Here is a 15,769-nt window from a genome sequence, read left to right on the forward strand (position 1 = left end):
TCTAAGAACAAACTCTATGCCCTGACATTTAACTGTAGAGATAGGTAATAGAAGTCAGGACCTTTCATGCCTCCTAAGCCTTCCCCTATGGTGGGGCAGTGGAGAAAACCATGATCAGCCCATTTTAGCTCATTTCTGTTTGTGTCCATATGGTGAAGTAATTTTGCTCAAAGGATTACAAAGTACTACAAGTTATGTTTAAGAACACTGTTTGTTAATGAAGAGGAGGGGTGCTCCCTGAGGCTCAAAATGAAAATCCAATGCTTAGTTGCCTCAAGCTCTGTCTCTTCAAGCTGTGAGAATAATAAGGCTCCCTCACTATATTGTATGTCCTACCCTCACCGTTCGACAGCTCTCAGTGGCTATTTCAGATTTCTGCCTGAATATAGCAGCTGTTGTAATTTGCTAAGTCTCTGACAAAGACACTCAGCAAAGATGGACTTGTATCCCTATTGTTAGTCATTATTTCTGTAATTTTAGTAGCATTGTAATTTTTCCAAACTTTGACACAGCACGAATGTTTCTGACAATTCTTATGATAATATACTTCTGACAATATACTTCTGACAATATACTTTTCAGGAAGCAATACATCTAAAACTGGAGTGTTTTTTTCTCAAAATTAAAGAAGTAATTTGTAACTCTGAATTCAACAAACACTTTGTGCTCAATTTATAATTCCAGACTAAAATCTTTTCATTTTAATTGAACAACTGTATTGTTGCTAGTACCATTTAGCTACATTGCTATATCATTTATTTTTGTTTCAGATAAGAGTTGGATGCATTCGCCTGAAGCTCTCACAAAACATTTTATACCATACACCGTAAAGGTATGTAATGATCCATAATGCTACAGGAAAAAACAATGAGTGCTTTATGTAGGAAAATCTACCAATGATTTTTGATATAAAATGTGAATGTTTTGTTAATATAACTGAAGTTTTGCTGTTTGCGTTTACATTGACTTCCGGCCGAACACACTAAATTTTGAAATTTTTAGTTCATTAATTTAACCTGTTATGGAATATTAAGGAATTATTACATTTGACATATATAGGCTATTGGATGAATTTGGACTTTAATAAAGGAAAACCCAAAACTTAACTTGATGCCCTGGACATTTGCTGATATTTTATGCAGTCTTCAATATTGAGCAACATTAGTGTAACATTCAAGCAATCAGACTGTTTTACCAAATCAAAATAATGCTTTACCCAACAAAATTTCTGTTGATGTATGGAATATTTGTGTAGTGACACAATGTTTATTGGTACAGTTGTGCATATATATAAATTTCTTATTTTGATCGTGTCATTAGATTAGGTTCTGGACAAAGTTAAAAATCACACAACACCAACTTATAGTCCAACAGGTTTATTTGGAAGTACAAGCTTTTTGAGCACTGCTCCTTCATCGGGTATCTGGTGGGGCAGAATTTATGGTAAAAGATCAAGTTGTCATAAAACTGATGTGATGTATTGAACAAACTTAGATTGCTGTTAAGTCTTTAATCATTTAGAATGGAGATGCAGATTTCAATTGATTAATATGTAAATCGCAGAACTACTTTCAAGTCACATTCCTGAGATAACTTAAGGTTTTGTATTTAAAAAAATGACATCTAAGCTCAGACAATGCATTAAAAGTGTGAGGTTAGAGTCTGTCTGTATTCCAACTTTGTGACATTAATAGCTGGAGTTATTTTAGACATTATTTTCATAACCTTTCACCCTTTGGTAAGGAAGTCCTAATATGCTAATTTGTAAAGAGATAGAACATGAATAGAGGAGAGGAAATGCCATTATTCTGATTAGGTTTCTATTTAAAATGGTCTGGACCAAATTAACACACTTTCTCATACTGTTTATGGGACCTCACTCTGTCAGATTGGCTGCTACATTTGCCTGTATCACTGTATTTGAAGAAACTGTTATGTTGGTTATAAAACGTTTGAGTATGATAAGGTGCTGCATTTCCCCTACATTTCTCATTTCATTTTCTCCTCCTCCTCTGACATTCTAGTGTCTATTTTAAAGAATATTCTGTCCTTACTTGTTAATTTATCAAAATTTCAATTGGGTCTATGTTATGAGAAACTCAAGGAATAAGAGAAAAGAGAGGAGTCTAGATTTTCAATGTTCTTACTTTCTTCATTTCATTTAATGGCAAAGATTAGTCAGCAGATGTGTTTTCATTAGCTTTCTTATATAATTGCCTCGGATTTCATTATGAATTTAGTCTATAACATATGAGACATCTACCTAATCAAAATTAGGTGACATATTTCTACTCAAAGCACGTAATCCCTGTGAATCATTGTGATTTTGTTGCTTATTCATGCCTTTTGAAATATGCCTTTTGAAAATATTTTATACAGTTCAGACTGTGCATATTTGTGATAGTCTCTATCCTATGTTGTATAATAAGCAAAACAGACATTAGTCTCCATTGTATTGATTATTGTGATTATAGATCAACATAATATGAGTTCATATTACCATTTAATAATCTTGCATCAAAGATGTGATTCCATCATTTGCTGTAGAGTGCAACTTCACTTTGTCTGTCTTCAAAAACTGACCAATATATTTAATCTACAAAAATAGAAGTTGCTGGAGAAAATTGTTCCGATGGAGGAACCCAAAACATTGACTTTGCTTTCTCTCCACAGAGAATTTGCCAAATCTGCTGAGTTTCTCCAACAGTTTCTGACTTGTAGCAGATATCCAGCATCTGCAGTCTTTTTAAAAATTTATTACATTTAATTATTGTGTAGAAGCTGGTTTCTGATCACTGACTTTCATTTTACTGTTATGATTATCCAGTAGTTTAACAAAGGATTTTCTGTTTATTCAGCTATTTGAGGTAGCTCAATGCCAATAGTCTTTTAAAGATATGGTTTCTTTTAAAAGATATGGCTTCCACTTTTAATAGCAATATCAAAAAGCTTGTGCAGCTGAGCTATATTGCAATGCAATATGAATGGAGGACACTGGATGTAAGTGGAGAGTTCGCATCGGGCTAATCAACATCACATATGAAATGAAAAGCAAAATACTGCCTATGCTGGAGACCTTAAAATGAAAAAGTTAAGATCATATTGCTTAGCCGGGCAGACAGCATCTGTTGAGAACCTGAAATCAATTGCTTGACCTGCTGAGTATTTCCACTTTTTTTCTGTTTTTCAATCACGGAGTGGGAAGATGTTTTAGATGGGCTCCAATGACAAGTTCTCAAACAGCATAGTTTTTTCTATCTTTTCAAAGTCTGATAACCTTTCAATGCATATCTCTAGAATTTTTTATTTTATTTCAAATTTCCACCAATTTTAAAAGAATCTCTGGCTTAAATGATAAGGTTATTGGAGTTGTACTTCTTTGTTATACTTTTGCTCAGACCATTTAAATGAACTGTTTTGTCCCACTTGTCTGTAACTTCTATTTTCACATAATTTTCCATCAAAACATATTTATGTAGCTTAGAATTTGACTCTCTTTTTCCATCTGGAAGCAGCTATTTGAGACTTCATAACCTTCAGTCTCCTGTTGCTGTGCCAACATTTAGGTATTTTGCTTCTGACAAAGGTCCTTTCAGTGGAGTGCCACGGAATCTCACCCCGAAGAGCCATAGGAATTAAGTTGTTCTCATGTCTTGGTCTTTTCTATCTTTTTGTTTAAGTGTCTGATTTAATCTTCACCACCAGTTCTCAATGGTTTATTAACATTTCTGAAAACCCCCTGATTGTTTTGGGAGACTAATTAATAGGTGGCAGTGAGAGGATTTAGCTGATTTTTGATAAATATCTCCAAATCAGTTTATTTACAATATTGAAGACTGAGCACTAGAATCTCTGAGTTGTGCCAACACTGGAGACCTTTACAACTCATGGGCATAATGTGGCTATGAATGTCTCACCCCCATTACTGACATCCAGATTTTTTCTGACTTGGGAGAGGGGCAGGAACGAATCATGCATGTGGAAAATTAAAACTTAGCAAGACCATTTGAAATTAGCACTGAGTTCAAGCAGGCCCCATTTTTGAAGAGCTTTTACTCCACGGTGATGTCACAAATGGACAGCAATGGAATAGATGCTGATGAGGCATGTCTAGTCCATTTAAGTGTCATGGTCTGAATTCTTTTTCAAATCATTGCTCTTTAACTTAACAACAAAAGGCATAAGCTATGAGTAAGACTTCTTTAAAAAAGCTTGATGAACTGCATGGATTGATAGGCAGTCTGGTGTAGGTTTACAAAAAGGAACTGCCTACTCCACTTTTTCAATAGAGAATTTGTTGAGATTTCCAAAAGGCTTTTATTACAACTGGGACCTTTATAATTAATTATCACAAAAATGTCTCTGAGTGCACAGATTGACAATTCAAAGAGGCTAATAACAGACTAGCTATCATAAATCCTGGGGATGAAAAGAAGTTTGTTTGTTTTATAAGTAGTTGAACGTCTGAGATCTAAAAGTTTTCAGTGAGTGTAATGAATTTTTTTTGTCGAGAGTATCAGATATGAGTGAGAGCAACATTAGATTGTCCAAAGATTATTCGGCTTTCATTCTCCACGTGGTTTCTGACCATGATTTGCCATGCCAATAACACAGGGCAGAGGAGGGTACATGGGTGATTGTTGAGAATGGAATGGAATGGAGAACCTATGAAATGTGAATGAGGCAGTGGAAGGGCATGTGAGGTGAGATTGGGAAGGCCTAACAACTTTGAAAGTAAATGAGATTAAGTCCCAAAGAACTGAGGTAGGCCTTCTAACCACCTGCCTCTGCTCTGATTCTGGGACCAGTGAAGCCGCTCCCTCATATTGCATTTTCCTGGAGTGAAGCTTGCAACTGATGGGACCTTCTAAATGCAGGTGGGCCTACCAAACTGAGAAATTTCCCAATTCACACTACCCACCACCCAGGGCAACAAATGGGAGAATTATGTGTTATGGTGAAAGTTTTATAAACTATGATACCTCAGATGTGTCAGATTTTGAGTACACACTTTTATTCCCAATAACATGTTTAATTAATACATATTGAACTTAATATGTATTTCCTAGTAAGCATAAAGAAAAAAAACAACCCAAAGAAAAATGTAATCCATCTATCAAAATTTCTTCAAGCACATTTTAAGAAAAGTGCTTCTAGCAATAATTACTGAGGCTGTTTACTGAGCGTATCATCCTAACTTCACCATCTAAGCAATTAGGAAGAGACTTTCTTGTATCTCAATGTGAACTGCTTGTAGAGAATGGACTTCTGTGGAGACTGTTTACTAAGTTTGAAGGCAACTTAAAAATTAGTGGAGTTGTGGCTAGTGAGGAAGGTTGTCAAAGACTACAGCAAGATATTAGACCATTTGGAAATTGAGTGGAGAAATGGTAAATTAGGTTTAATCCGGATAAGAGTGAGGTGATGCTTTTGGGAAGTCAAATCCAAGAAGAAAATAAGCAATAAATGATAAGACCCTTAGGAGCATTGGTTTGCAGTGGGATCTTAGCTGTGCAAGTCCATAGCTCCCTGAAAGTGGTAACACAACGGATCAAGTGGTAAAGAAGGTGTATGACATGCTTGCCTTCATCAGTTGGGGCATTGAGTACAAAAGTTGGCAAGTCATGTTGCAGCTGTATAAGACATCAGTCAGGCCACATTTGGAGTATTGTGTGCAGTTCTGGTCACCACCCTGTTGGATGGATGTGGAGTCTTGGAGAGACTACAGAAGAGATTTCCCAGGATGTTGCTTGGATTGGAATGTATTACTTATAAGGAGAGGTTGAACAAACTTGGATTACTTTTACTAGAGCATTGGAGGCTGAGAGGCAATCTGATAGAAGTACAGTAAACTTTATTTTAATTAGCGCCTTATGAACTTACACTCTTGATAAACCGACAAGAATTATATACTTCAAATACTGCATTGTTTACTGTATTATTCTGTCCAATTCTTACAGTTTTTGAATTTATTTACCTCAGTCTAAATATAATTGTTCAATTGAATGGCCACACAAAATATCAACTGTTGATTTGATTTTGAGTCCAATTGCTCCTCAAATATCACGATCTACCACAATGTCCAAGTAATCAGTTCAGGGTCCAAGTGAAAAGCTTCTCTGCCCATAAATTTTATTTAAGGCAAAATTGCATTATTATTTAAATGATTTGTGCTGAACATAAAGTATAACAGTGATATTTATATCACCTCCACTATATTTTTATTACATAGTGTGTGGTTTTACATTGATTATGTCAAACTTTTGATTATCTGGAATATCTGCTAAATCAGCTCACTCCCCATCCCATAGGTGCCAGATAATAAAAAGTTCACTGTATATAAAATTGTGAGAAGGATGGACCAGATGGATAGTCAGAGTCTTTTTCCCAGGGTGGAAATATCAAAATACAAAGGGAAGTAATTTTAAGGTGAGAGGGAGAAAGTTTAAAGGAGATGTGTGAGGTAAGTTTTTTTACATAGAGGGTGTAAGTGCCTGGAACATGCTGCCGGGGGGATGTTGAAGGAGGAGATATGATCGGAACATAAGAGGTATTTAGACAAATATATGAACAGGCAGTGAATAGTGGGATATGGATCATGTGCAGCCAGATGGGATTAGTTTAGAATGGCAATATTGTTGGCATAGATATGGTGAGCTGAAGGTTCTGTACCTGTGTTGTACTGTTCTGTGTTCATTTGTCTGCACTCCAGCACTGAATGTAGTGTAATCTTCACTTTGTCTTCTCTGACAGGTTTGTGATAATGGGTACTTTGGTCGAGAAAAACTGTAGAAGGCTTTAACACAAAGGGACTTGGAATTTTTGTGCATGAAACACAGAAAGCTAACATACTGGTGCAGCAAGTAATCCGGAAAGCTAATGGAATATACACCCTAATTTCAAGGGGGTTGGAGTAGAAGAGTAAGCAAGTCTTACTGCAACATACAAGGTACTAGTGAGACCACATCTGGACTACTGTGAGCAGTTCTGGTCCCCTTATTTAAGGAAAGACATTATTCCATTGGAGGCAGTTGAGTGAAGGTTCACTAGAATGATCCCCAGTATAGAGGGATTATCTTATGAGCTAAGGCTAAACAGGTTGGGATTCTAATCATTGGAGTTCAGAACAACAAGAGATAATCTCTTTGCAACAAAAGCAATTCTTGAAAGACTTGATAGGGTCAATTCTGAGAGAATATTTCTCCTCATTGGAGAGTTTAGGACCAGAGGACATAATCTCAGCAAAAACGGGGTGCCAATTTAAGACCGAGATAAGGAAGAATTTCTTCTCTGACAGTTGAGAGTCGTTGCAACTCCTTATCGCAGAGAGCTGTGGTGACAGCGCCTTGTGTATAATTAAAGCTGAGATAGATTTTTGATGAGGAGGCGAATCAAGGGTTATAGGGAAAAGGCAGGGGAATGGACATGAGGAATGTCAGATTGGCCATGATCCTCTTGAATGGCAGAACAGGCGCAAGGGGCTGAGAAGCCCACTCTTGTTCCTATTTCTTGTGGTAATGAGTTGTGAGACCCAATTCCCTTGGATTTCAAGGCTGTTGTGGTTGGAGGAAGGTGTTGAATGGTTGATAGGAAATATAATAGAATGTATATTCTTCTGATACCTTCATCAGTTAAGGTAGTAACCAACCGCCTAGAATAAATTCCCAGTAATACTCAGCAAAAAATATCAATATCTAACTTCTGAAAATACTTGGATAATACATACAAATGTCCTATAGAATGTCGTGTAACAAAGGAAATCACATTTGTAAATTCTGCAAACTGATGCAAGATTATGGCATTCTAACCTGAGTTACACATTCTGAGTTTTTGCTTCATAACTTTAAACATCTCAGGTAGAAAATTGAAGAACTTTTTCCTGGAAAGACTAAAAGAAGTGCAGTACAATCTTTGAAAGAATCTATGCACTTTATCTCTAAAGGTTGTTAGTTTATGACATTTTCTCCTTTTGCACTATTCTTAGCAAATATAGCTAGAAAGCACATTTCACTGGTACACATGCATATACTACTCAGCACTTGTGAAACAGTACAGTAGACTAATAAATACTTCGATACATGAAGAAACAACCATTTCTTGGAATAACCTCCTTCTTGAGTACAATTTTTGCAATTTAAATGTAAATTAATCTTCTTGTAGTTATATTAGTAACGTACTTCAGTATAGTGTACCTATACTTATAGTATCACTGACTTCCTTTAAGAAGCTCTGGAACAAATATATTCCACAGAGCAACTAGTCATCACTGACTGAAGTTATCTTTCCAATCCAGTGTAATTTATGTCAGATGTCAGAGATTTTTTGAAAAGCCGAAAGTATTAATAACTGTGTTATCTCAATGTCTACTCCACATGTCTGGACGGGAAAATGTGAATCCTTCTAAATCCTTGTCTGGTTGGAAAATTAGAAATTCTATGCTTCAGTATACTCTCCACTTCTAGTCCAAGTTAAGTACCCTGTCTACTTTTACTTTGCCTATTCTTCACAGCGTTTTGAAAATCAAGATAGTTTCCTTCAGATAGAACTCCTTAATGCTGTCTCCCTGAACCACTTTCCATCAAGAAACATTGTGTTCTGCCAATATACTGGACAACATTCTCTTCTCAATGCGAGTATTAAAAACAAAATAATTGATAACCCCATCAATTTTTGTGAGATACTTCCTGTGCACGAGCAGTTCTGAAACTGTTGACTCCTAATAGGTACTGCAACTCATTTTTACTTTTAAATATGATGTTGTTTAAAGTGATTATGAAATGAGAAGTTCTATACCATTTGCAATTTCTGTCCCTTTTTTCTGTCTCCCTCACTTTTTAACTTCTTTGCTTTAAAAGAAGAATCAGAAGTATTTTTCATAGTTTAAAGCTCAAGAATAATCATGCCATTTTACTTGAAGATCGAGGTTCTGGGTGAGTAGTGTCTGGAGAGAGATAAAATACTTAGCTTTTCTAGTTGTAGTCTGCTAGGAATAGAGAGCAGGAGTGAGATTCTGAGTTTGGATAAGTTTGTGTACTCAGTTCCTGGATTTTTGTCTGTAGTTGATATGCTTGGTTTAATTGACAGTCTTAGAGTCATAGAGTGTTACAGTATGGAGACAGGCCCTTTGACCCAAACTTGTCCATGTTGACCAAAATGTCCGTCCACGCTAACCCCATTTCCCCCACTTGGCGTACATCCTTCTAATCCTTTCCTATCCACATATTTATCCAAATGCCTTTGAAATGTTGTTAATGTACCCACAGAGCCACTTCGCTGGTGGCTTATATTTATGCGTACTATCCTTTGTGGAAAAAGGTTGCCCCTCAGATTCAGTTTTATTCTTTCCCTCAACCTTAAACTGATGCCCTCTAGTCCTCCATTCCCCCAACCCTGGGACAAAGTCTGAGTGCGTTCACCCTATCCATGCCTCTAATGATGTTCAATGCTTCTATAAGATTTCCCCCTCAGTCTCCTACGCTCTGAAGAAAGAAGTGCTAGCTTGTCCAACCTGTCCCTATAACTCAGATCCTTGAGTCCTGGCAACATTTTTGTAAATTTCTACTGCACTCTTTCCAGTTTAATAACATCCTTCCTCTAGCAAGGTGAGCAAAACTTAACACAATAAACCAAGTGCAGCCTCACCAACATCCTGTGTAACTCCAACATAACTTCCTAACCTTTATATTCAATGCCCTGACTGATGCGCAGTGTACCAAAAGCCTTCTTCACTGCCCTGTCTACTTGTGACTTCACTTTCAGATAAGGTTTGAAATGGCAGAAGAACGCAACCCTGTGGAATGCACCTCCTGCACTATGTGGGAAATCAGAGATACTTCCAGTCTCTGTGGTGACTGTAAATGCAGGAGCTGTGTTCAACTGCAGCTCCTGACTTACCAGATGGAGCGGCTGGAGCTGCAGATGGGCTCACAATGGGGCATCCATGGGGTTGAAAATGTCGTAAATAGCACATTTAGTGCACTGGTCACACCATCAGTAAGATCTACCCAGACAGAGAAGCAAAAATAGAAATTGCTGGAAAATTTCAGGAGGCCTGGCAGCTTCTAAAGAGAGAAATCAGAGTTAACGTTTCGGATCCAGTGATTCTTCCTCAGAACAGAGAAGCATTGGGTGACCACCAGGGCAGGCAGTGCAGGAGTCCCCTGTGGCCATTCTCCTCTCAAACAGATATACCGTTTTGGATACTGTTGGGAGGAATGGGCTCTCAGGGGAAAGTAACAGCAGCAGCTTCGCCGGTGACATCATGACTGGCTCTGCTGTACATTAGGGAGGGTCAAAGTGTGGGTGAGCGGGAGTGATGGGGGGGCTCTATAGTCAGGGGTACAGATAGGCATTTCTGTGGCTACAAGTGAGACTCTAGAATGGTGTGTTATCTCTGTTGCCAGAGTCGAGGATGTCTCTGAGTGGGTACAGGATATTCTGATGGGGGATGGTGAGCAGCCAGAGATTGTGGTCCATAAAGGTCCTAATAACATAGGCAGAAAGAGACATAATGTCCTATGAAGGGAGTTCAGGGAGTTAGGTAGAAAGTTGAAAAGCAGGTCCTCTCAGGTTGTAATCTCAGGATCACTTCCTGTGCCATGTGTCAATGAGGCTAGGAATAGGATGACCGAAATTGCAGTTAGGTATGTGGCTAAAGATCTGGTGCAGACAGGAGGGCTTCAGGTATGTGGATTATTGGGTAGTCTTCAAGGTCAGTTGGGACTTGTATAAGAAGGATGGGTACACCTAACCTGGAGGGGCATTAATATCCTGGCAGAGAGATTTGCTAGTGTAACTCGGAAGGATTAAAACTATCGGGATGGCCGGGGGGTGGGGGGTGTTGGCGGTTGGGGTTGGTAGGAACCTGAGCAGAGGTCAGCAAGTGAAATGACCAAGGAGGAATCTGAGACTAAGACCAGAAAGTTTAAGAGGAAGAACAGACAGGGAGAGGTTACTGAGCAAAGCAGCACTGGTGGTCTGTAATGTATTTGTTTTAATGTGAGGAATGTGACAGGTAAGCTGGATGAATTTAAAGTTTGGATTAATACATATAACTATGATGTTGTAACTATTACAGAGATTTGGTTGCGAAGGACAAGATTGGCAGTTTAATGTCCTCAGATCTAGATGTTTCAGGCAAGTTATGGAGAAGGATGTACTGAAGAGATGGGGGAGTTGTGCTATATATTAGGGAGAAGGTCAAAGCTATATTGAGGAAGGACACCATGGAGTGCTCATCCAGCAATGCCACATGGGTAGAGTTCAGAAACAGGAATGGTGCAGTCACTTTGATGGGATTGTACTATAGCCCTCCCAACAGCCAGCAGGAGATAGAGGAACAGATATGCAGACAGATTATGGAAAAATGTAAAAACAACAGGGTTGTTATGAGTGATTTTTAACTTCTCCTCTCTTGACTGGAACTCCTTAGCACCAGGATCTGAGATGGGGGCAACTTGTTTGGTGTGGCCAGGTCTGACGAGGGAGGGGGTTCTCGTAGGCCTGGTGTTGGGGAATAAGCCCAACCAGATGGTCAAAGTTTTAGTGGGGCAGCATTTCGGGAACAGTGATCATAGTTCTGTAGGTTTTAAGTTACTTATGAATAAGCACAAGGATAGTCCTCGGGTGAAGGTACTAAATTGGAAGAAGGCTAACCACTACAACATTAGGCTGGAACTAGGGATTGTAGAATGGTGTGGGAATTTACAAGTCAATCCATATCTGGAATTTGGGAATCTTTTAAAGGCCAATGGATTAGAGTTCAGGACCAATGTGCTGCTGGGAAAATGAAGGTTAAGCATAGCAAGATTCGAGACCCTTGGACGACAAAAGAAATTGAGAGCTTTATCAAAAAGGAGGCAAATGTAAGGTTTAGGAAACTGAAGGCAAACAGAATCCTGGAGGAATACAAAGATAGCAGGAAAGAATTAAAACAAGGACTTAGGATGGCTAAAAGAGGCCATGAGGCAATCAGGATTAAGGAAAATCTCAAGACACTTTGTACATATATAAGGAGCAAGAGGATAGCTAGGGAACAGGCATGTCCACTCAAGGACAAAGGAGGGAATTTAAGCGTGGAGCCATGGGAAGTGGGTAAGATCGTTAACGGATACATTTCATCAGCATTCACAAAGGAGAAGGACTTGGTGAGTGGTGAATATTATTTGAAAAGAAGATGAAGTTAGAAGTCACTTCATCTAACTGGTTATAGTCCAACAGATTTATTTGTAAAACAAGCTTTTGAAGCGCTTGTCAGGTGGAGTGCATAACCAATTCAGTAATTCCTCACCATGAGTCCAAAGGATAAATGTCATTGATGCATCTGCTGTATAGCGTTAGTTGGGATTCCTGTGTAGCGAAGACGTTTTTCTTGAACTGATGCATGAAATTGTCGATGTGCAAATTTTGTCCCCATGGTTGTTCCCCATGTGTCTGGATGAAGAACTGGTTTTGGAACTTAAAGACACTGTGGTCAAGGATGAAGTGAATGGGTTGTAGAATGGCATCTGGAAATTGGCAGTTGTTAGTGTTGAGTATTGAGGCTAGTGCAGCGATGCATTCATCATTGTGGATACTGCTGTAAAGTGCTGAAACATCCATTGTGGCGAGGAATGTTCCTGGTTCAACTGGTCCGTGGTGCTGAGTTTCTGTAAGAAATCTGTAATATTGCAACAGAAGCTGGGGATTCCCTGTACAATACGTTTCAAGATGCCCTCAACATAGCCAGAGAGGACCTCATGCAGAGTCCCATTGCCTGATATGATGGGATGTCCAATGTGTTGCTTTATGTATCTTCAGAAGGCAGTAGAAGTCTCCTTTGTGAGAAATACTTGGGATGAGAGTATATAGAATAGTCTGAAGGTCTGGATCAAAGATTTTGATCAGTCAGTTGAGTTGATAGGTGTGTTCTTTGGTTGGATCGGCCAGTAGTTACCTATAGCCTTCTTGATTGTTGAGTTCTCAATACACTTCTTTGCAGTAGTCTTATCTATTCTGCATGGCGATGGCCCCTCCTTTTTCAGTGGTTTTGAGAGCATGGATGGAGTTGCATCGTGTTTGGGTAACGTTCCACGCTACCTTGTGAGTATGGCTGATGAATCTGGCATTCAAGCATCTCCTGACAGCTTGAGAGTTCATGGTGGGCTTAGGGCAGCAGCCTTCAGGAGCGGTCCAATTCAATTCTTCCTTCTTTGGTTGCTGCACTACGGATCTCTTTGTCAATGGTTCCGATTCATTGGTTGTATCATTGGGCTTGCTGCTGACATCTTCGGGTTTGTGGAAGAATTCCAGTTTTGTGCAGGGAAGGTTGTGTCTCATAAACTTGGATGAGTTTTTTGAGGACGTGACAAAGATGATTGATGAGGACAAGGTGGAGGATGTTGTCTACATGGAATTTAGCAAGGCTCCTTCACCTGGTAAACCTGTTGGACTGTAACCTAGTGTTCTGTGTCTTCTGACTCTGTCCACCCCAGTCCAATATCGGTAGCTCCACATCATGAAAACGTAGACGGTGTTAGATATTTTGGAAAGCATTGAGGTATACACTCCCCAGGACTAATTGGATGTGAAATAACTCCACCGAGGTCAGTATCCCATCATCAAGTCACCCTTCATTTACACACAGACAGACCTTGACTATAGAATTAGAATTAAATTTTATTGTCGCATGTACTCAAATATAAGAGTACAATGAAAAATGTACCAATTCACCATTCTCTGTTGCCATCTCAGGTAGAAAAGCCCGAATTTTTTTAAAAAAAGCAGAAATACAAAAAGAAAGTCAGCCAAGAAAAAAGGAGGAAACATTCAGATTTAAAAATAAAGAAAAAAAAATCACAGGAAAGTAATAAAAATAAAAGTGGACTCTGCAGCTATCTTGGACATGAGCAATATAGTCATGTACCAAAGTGTCAGTCACTCTGACACTCATACGTTTTATATACCAGATTAACAGCCCCAGACAGGGAACTCCTATTCTATAATGTATAGCTGACTGACTTCATTACAGTCATTACAGGATGTAAGCCATAATGTGAAGGAGGGAGGAGAGGAAATTGCCAGAGTCTTGTATAAAATCTTGGTATCTTCTTTAGTAACAGGAGAGCTCCCAGAGGACTTGAGAAAAGCCATCATTGTTCCTTTGAGTAGGAAGGGAAACAGGAATAATTAAAGAAATTACAGAAGGTGAGACTTATGTCAGTGTTAAGGAAATTATTGGAGAAGATTCTTAGGGATAGGATTTACTCTGATTTGGAATAATATGGATTCATTAACAATAGGTAGCATGGCATTGTGTGGAGAGGGTTGAGTCTCACAAATTTGAATGAATGTTTTGAGGAAGTGACAAAGATAATTGAGGGCAAGGTGATGAATGTTGTCCACATGGCTTTAGCAAGGCCTTTGACAAGGTTTCTCATGGCAGGCTGATATGAAAGGTGAGGCTACATGGGATCCCTGGTGAGTTGTTAAGATGGATACAGAACTGGTTTGGTCATAGCAGACAAAGAGTCGCAGTGGAATGGTGTGTTTCTGACTAGAGATCTGTGACCAGTGGTGATCTGCAAGGATCAGTGCTGGGATCCTTGTTATTTGTAAGATATACAAATCATTTTGAGAAGAATGAAGGTGGTCTAATTATTAAGTTTGTGGATGGCGCAAAGATTGGGGGAGCTGCAGATGATGAGAAGGATTTTCACAGGATACAGCAGGATATAGGTAAGCTGGATAATTCGGTGAAGAAATGGAAGATGGAGTTTAATCTGGACAAATGCGAGGTGATTTATTTGGGAGATCTAATAGTTAAAACCTTCCAAACCAGGCAAAATCCTGGTAAACACTTTCTGAACCCTACACATCGTTATGGTAGTGTGGCGACCAGAACTATACACAATATTCCAAATGTGGCCTAACTAAAGTTGTATATATAGCTGCAACATGACTTGTCAGTTTTTATATTCAAACTGCTAACTGAGGAAGGCAAGTATTCCACACGCCTTCTTGATCATGTTACCCACTTGTATTGCCACTTCTAGATCTATATACAGTAAATGGCAGAACCCATAGTAGCATCAACATACAGAGGGATCTAAGCGTACAGGTCCACATTTCCCTCGAAGTAGCAATACAAGTGGGTAAGATGATCAAGAAGGCGTGTGGAATACTTGCCTTCCTCAGTTAGCAGTTTGAATATAAAAATTGACACGTCATGTTGCAGCTATATACAACTTTAGTTAGGCCACATTTGGAATATTGTGTATAGTGCTGGTCGCCACACTACCATAAGGATGTGCAGGGTTCAGAAAGCGTTTACCAGGATATTGCCTGGTTTGGAGGGTTTTAACTATGAGGAGAGATTGGACAAATTTGGTTTGTTTTCACTTGAACGTAAAAGGATTAGAGTCATCCTGATAGAAATTTACAAAATTATTAGAGGCGTGGATTAAATGGATAGCCAGCACCTTTATCCCAGGGCAGAAATGTCAATTACTATGGGCATAGATTTAAGGTAAAACCAGATCAGTTTTAAAGGAAATGGGAGAAAGAGGTTTTTTACACAGAAGGTGGTAAGTGCTTGGAATGCACTGCCAGAGAATGTGGTGGAGACATATACAACAATATTTAAGAAGCCTCTTGACAGGTATATAAACAGGCAGGAAATAGACTGCGTAGAAGCAAAAAGCTTTTAGTTTAAAAAGGCATCAAGGTGTTGGCACAGTCTGGAAGGGCCTGTTCCCGTGATACTCTGTTCTTTGTTCTTTCATTCAATGGT

General features: G+C 38.8%; 1 protein-coding gene across 9 annotated transcripts in view; it reads left to right on the top strand.

Moving 5' to 3' along the window:
• The window catches only part of gulp1a (GULP PTB domain containing engulfment adaptor 1a), a 384,626-nt gene that overhangs the window by 245,768 nt on the left and 123,089 nt on the right, over positions 1-15,769 (top strand). For all 9 annotated transcript variants that reach the window (XM_087988648.1, XM_087988645.1, XM_043704093.2 and 6 more), the window contains one exon: positions 771-832. In XM_087988648.1, the coding sequence (XP_087844774.1) occupies positions 771-832 (62 nt within the window). The remainder of the gene's footprint in view (positions 1-770; positions 833-15,769) is intronic.

Source organism: Chiloscyllium plagiosum, unplaced genomic scaffold (genome assembly GCF_037043375.1).
Source record: "Chiloscyllium plagiosum isolate Xiang-an unplaced genomic scaffold, Cpla_swu_hap1 HiC_scaffold_7, whole genome shotgun sequence".
Taxonomy (NCBI): Eukaryota; Metazoa; Chordata; class Chondrichthyes; order Orectolobiformes; family Hemiscylliidae; genus Chiloscyllium; species Chiloscyllium plagiosum.